Source organism: Oncorhynchus clarkii, chromosome 12 (genome assembly GCF_045791955.1).
Source record: "Oncorhynchus clarkii lewisi isolate Uvic-CL-2024 chromosome 12, UVic_Ocla_1.0, whole genome shotgun sequence".
NCBI classification, from domain to species: domain Eukaryota; kingdom Metazoa; phylum Chordata; class Actinopteri; order Salmoniformes; family Salmonidae; genus Oncorhynchus; species Oncorhynchus clarkii.
In genome coordinates this window covers 68151127-68156855 of record NC_092158.1, presented here as the reverse complement: position 1 = coordinate 68156855, position 5729 = coordinate 68151127, and the positions used below count along the sequence as shown (strand labels likewise).

The 5729-nt window shown below is 39.2% G+C and overlaps 1 protein-coding gene across 1 annotated transcript; it reads left to right on the top strand.

Annotated features, from left to right (window-relative positions):
- Positions 1 to 2721: 2721 nt before the first annotated feature.
- LOC139421097 (homeobox B6a) lies at positions 2722 to 4988 on the top strand. The gene is made up of 2 exons (XM_071171635.1): positions 2722 to 3333; positions 4701 to 4988. Exons 1-2 carry the CDS (start codon positions 2907 to 2909, stop codon positions 4955 to 4957), a joined length of 684 nt encoding a protein of 227 aa, XP_071027736.1. The 5' UTR covers positions 2722 to 2906; the 3' UTR covers positions 4958 to 4988.
- The last annotated feature ends 741 nt before the right edge of the window (positions 4989 to 5729 follow it).

The window sequence follows — 5729 nt, the reverse complement described above, 5'->3', positions numbered from 1 at the left end:
TTAAACTATGCATTTCCAAGCTAAACATGTGCGGAAAAGCATGGTTATAGTTACCTTTAATTCATGCATTATTCACTTAGGCTATCTACCTTCGTTTAATTCGATATTTCCACACACTGTCATGCATGTAAAGACTTGCAGAATGCTTTGTGCAGAACTGGAGTTTCTTCAGAGTTATCGAGTCGCTGTGTTTGCAATGAAAATGTATAAGACTGGTGAACCCTCGGTTTAATTGAATACAATTGACTAAAAAGTAGAATATTTCAATCACAATTATCACTTTCAATAATCAAAAAGGTTAAAAGTAGGATTACTGTTTATGACAACTGTAGCAGAATGGGGCGGAGAAGTGTCAAAAACAGAGGTTTCTTTTCGATACCGAATGAATTAGGCTACGCACGCGAGTGCGCACTAAACCTGCGAATAGAAGTCAAATGGCTCTAAATACTTCTGAATTGTTTATTGTGTTATGGTTAGGTAAGTTCACTTATATAATAAGCACTTAAAACAAATTTACAGTAAAGTAAGCGCTAAGCCAGGGGCATTTGTTATAACTTCTGCTGCCACCACTTGTTTTCAATTCCAATCGTGTCTGTGAATTTACAAGCCCCCATAAAGTCATAAAACACAAAAACCCTTTCCCCAGTGAAGTAAAACAGCAACTCCAAAACACAAGACACCACAACTCGTTTACAGTTTTCTTGTATTTTAATGAAAGGCCTACATTATCACCAAGATTACAGATAGGCCTATGAAAATCTACAATCGACAAAATTGGCCTTTTGACATTATACGCAGTTATTAACTTAGCAGAACAAACAATCGAGATGTTTAATCGTGCAAAATATACTTGTAAGACAATTATTTCCATCAAAATGCTGCGCGTAAAACCCCCTTTTATCCACAGTAGAAAATATAACATTTACAAGGAAATATAGGCCTATTACTACTTGACTTTGTTTCACACACATACTCATATACATACATGTATTAATATATTATATCTTAAACAAATATACAGGACAATGCAAGACCGTGAAAAGAGAACATACTTACATATGCATATGTCATGCGGAACTCGGGGGACTATGAGGTAGTTCCGGGAAATATGACAAAAAGTGACAGGCGAGTGTTTCCTCCCTGGTCTGTATAAACAAATCACAACTTGTTCTCCCTACAGTCAGACGCATCTTCACTTGGATTTCTGGTCATAGTCCATATATATTGTGTAATGTTCAACGAATTGGTATCCAGTGTGTTGCTTCTCATGCAATTTGTAGACAACTTTTCTGCAGTGCAGTTTTGTCCACAAAAGTTACCAAGTCAGAGTACTTCAGCTGGCTTTTACCTTGCTGTTCGTAAAGTTATAAGGAGACCTGCAACGAGACAAAAAGCAAAATGAGAATTGGTTCAGAGGAACAGACATTAAAGTTAGTTTTTTTACACAATAATAGCCCCATATCATCAGATCATTATGCTAAAATGTGCATTGTTAAGACTGAAAAAAAATGGCTGATGGTAGTTATTATTAATTAATTATTAACCGAGACTTAGACTGGCCCATTTCTCTGTGTACTTTAACAAATGGTCACACAATGGACGTTTTCCGTTCACACAAAACTAAGCCAAACCAAAGGAAGCTCTGTGTCCTGGTTTGAAAGGGAACCAAAATGAAAGTAAAAATACACAGACTGCCGGCGCTATTCTACAGACAACACTTGTATGAGGACCGGACTTATTTATGGGACTGGCTAATTTATGATTTTGTAAATGCCATTTGTAAATGAAAAACAGATCCAGACCTGACTTGACTCGTGGTAGAAAAGTCAGCGAAACATGTAAAGCTTTACAACGCGTAATGATCTTCCCAGTCAATAATTTTGAAATAAAAACCGGTGCATGAAATGTGGTCAGGGCAGCATGCATGTAAATACACACTCAGACTAGACACATGCGGTAATAAGGAACTTGTATGATACCGCAACGTAGGCCAGAGCCGTTCAACAAACAACCAATGGTAACATATCGACTAATGTACGGCAGCTAATTTGCTCTAAACGTTTATAAAAGCCAGGGCTCTCAAAATATTGTATCATATTCAACTAATATAGGAATATTGTTTAGTGAAGGCAACTGTTGCAAAACCCAAAGCAATTGTAATGCTGAATATTACAATAAATTCCAATAAATATAATAAGCACGTGCATGTTGAAATATACTTTAAGTATATTGTCAAATACCCGGATGGAAATCGCTATGGAAATAATGGTGATGATAATGTGATGTAAGAGGGGAGAGGACATATTTCATCACATATCTACTGTACTGAGCGAATAAATCAGACGACCAAAAATATAAACGCAAAATATTTCAAATGCAGAAGATAACTCAAACTCCCATTGGTGCGTCTCTATGTGATTTACGTTTTCAAGTCCTTTTTAATGTGGGGATTATTTGAAGGGTCATATTTGTTGTCTTGAGTGAGTAGGGCCTTTACCGTATATGGCTCACCAAAGACCAAAGAGAAGGGGGAGAAGTGTCTATGTATTCAATTTACCACTTTAAAATTCCAGTGTGATTCGTATTGTGCAATCTCATTGGAAGGAGAGAAAGGCGAAAGAGATGGAAGAGAAAAAATGCCTGCTCTCGGGTTTGCGCTGGGGTCCCCCGGCGCATGCAATCACAGCCCCCCCTCCTCCAGGGTGCTATTTTGCAGACACTAACGCACGCTATTGGTCAGCGCCTGGTCAGATGGTATGGTTTCCCTCTGTCCCGCACTGGCACATCGCCACCCAGCGCCCCCCCTCAACTAAAACCCAATCTCCGATAAACTACTAATAGCTAAACCAGTTGGACTATAAAACACAACAAATCATAAACCAAGGAAAAGAACCTGTACCCTCCCAATGAGTTCCTATTTTGTAAACTCAACTTTTCCAGTGACTCTGCCTGGAGGACAAGAGTCTTTCTTGGGACAGATACCGTTATACTCCTCCGGATACACTGATCCTTTAAGACACTATCCTGGTGCTGCCTATGGCGCTACCAGCGTTCAAGACAAGGCGTATCCATCCTCGTATTACCAGCAGGCGAACGGTGCCTATGGCCGGGCCAGCGCCGCCGGTGCATGCGACTACGCAGCAGCCAGCTTTTACAGGGAAAAGGACCCCGCCTGCACCCTCGCCAGCATAGAGGAACATTCGCTCGTCCTGAGCCAAGACCATCGCAAGACGGACTGCTCGGGGCAAAATAAAAGCATATTCGGGGACAGCGAGGACCAGAAGCCCTCGACGCCCGTTTATCCGTGGATGCAGAGGATGAACTCGTGTAACGGTGAGTCCACATTGTCATGTCATTTGTTTTTTCTTACGGTTTGTTTTGTTTTTTGCCTGTCTGGGCTGATACATAGAGCTTGCCTATTACATGTGACCTGCAGCAGCACTGTCGCCGGAAGAGCATACAGTGGGAAATATTGTCGCTCTGGTTGTGTCTTAACACCCAGGCTGAAAGTAAAGGAAGCAAAGCATGCTATACAAAATCAAATGTACACTTTTGATGAGTCCTCCATAAGTACAGTTTTTTTCTCCCCATAAACTGTTACGATTATGGTTCTTATCGCCTCAAGGCTGACATTATTCACGTTGTAGATTCAAATCGCACGGCACACGAGCATCCTTGACAACAATGGAGCAGCAGTTCCATCAAAGATGGGTTCTTATCACAAAATGGCTCGTATTGTTTTTTTGACAGAGTTCCAGCTATTAGTGCTTAGTTATTCACCACAAAAAGACTCTCACTATCACAAAGTTCAAAATGTATCACAAGGCAAATACACATAGTGACAGTGCTATGGGTTACAGTTATAAATTATGTCCGAGGCATGACATATGATAGGGAAGCACACTACACAACAATAGAGGAATAAATTAGCACCATAAATTACATTCGAGGAATTCCGTTTCGACACACACAAAACAAACTTAAACAACTCTTAATAGACAGTGAGCGAGAGCTACTCTTCCTTGACTGTTGGATATCCTAACATTTGAATTATGATCACTTTAAGTGCACCCTTCTGTATAGGCTTTTTATTGTTTTCTGTCTCTAAGCAGAAGCTGTGTGTGACTTGCCAGAAGCAGTGTGGGTAAATTAGTGAATGCTTAGAATTATGAAGATCAATAAAGAGCTCCTTGTTCTTTAATGTTAGGATGCGCCATGGTTTGCCCCTACTGCAGGCTAGAATGTGTTTATGAAGATAAAATACGTTGTTATTAAACTTGTCAAAACTAACACCCCTTCTCTAAATAACTTATCTTTTTGTATGTGTGGGAAAAAACAACAGGAAATAACATGATATTTCAGTTGCTTATATGTAATGTTCATTGTTTGGCGCAAAAATACACCCATGATTCAAATATCGTGCATATTATGTAAAAAATATGACATAACCCTGTGCAATATGATGTAAACAGCACTTTTACGAAATAATTTAAGGGCAGCTTCTAGGACTATGGAAATTATATCATTTTTTTGCTACTGTACACCACATGTCTACCAGTAAGGCGTAAATCTTCAGCAAAAGCTCACGAGTTCCAGTCATGGTATTCGCCACAAGCTCTTTCTCCTCGGACATAGCCTGTCTATATCAGTGGTATAAACACAAGTTAATGTTTGACTCTCTCTTCCCTTTCTTTTGACAGGGACCTTCGGTAACCCCGGTCGAAGGGGTCGTCAGACGTACACACGCTACCAGACGCTCGAGCTGGAGAAAGAGTTCCATTTTAACAGGTACCTTACCCGGAGGCGCCGTATCGAGATCGCGCACGCACTGTGCCTAACAGAACGCCAGATCAAAATTTGGTTCCAGAACAGAAGGATGAAGTGGAAAAAGGAGAATAAACTGATCAACTCCTCTCAGACCAGCGGAGAGGAGGAGGAAGAGAAGAGGTCAGAGTAAAGAAAAGAAGAAGACAAAAAAATGCATAAAATGGCTTATGGCATCATCTTCGGATATCCTACACATATGAAGATACTACCTTCATATGTCCAAAGCTCCCACCGGTAAAGTTGTGTTTGGTAAATTTGTTGTAGCATTCCAGAAGTTCACTTAACTGTCTATTTTTGTTATTGTTATTGTCATTTTATGATTCTTTTTAAAAAATCATGATTCTGGTAACTGAATGACAGTGTTTTTGTGCGCTTGCCTCTTGATTTCGGATGTGGCCCAAAAAATGATTGGTCATGTTTAACGAAACTATTTGAAATATATGTCATATTCGTGTTCATATTTAAACTGTATAGAAATAAAAGGAAATTCTCCTTGTATGGTGAATTAATGTATTTCTTTTGTAAGTTAAATACCCAGCCAGATCTAGTTGTTTTGTTGACTTGTTGTATAGTTTCATGGGGAGAACATACTTGATCTACTGATAATTCAAAAATACTAAAAGACTGGGTCAAAAGTTTATATTTTATGGATTTTATACGTGGTTTATGTTTGTGGTTTTGTCACAAATAGGTATATACTTACGAAATCATTCAATAAAATGTAATAATTATTCAACCTGTCTTGCACGGTCTGAGCGAGCATGCTTTACAGGTCTTTGAGATTTTGTCACTGCTTAGAACGCCATTTTCAGTAAGTAGACTAGAACACATTTGGCCCAGGAAGTGAAATAAGCCTAGGCCTATATAATTCAAAATTATGTCCAGAACAAAACTTGTGGATA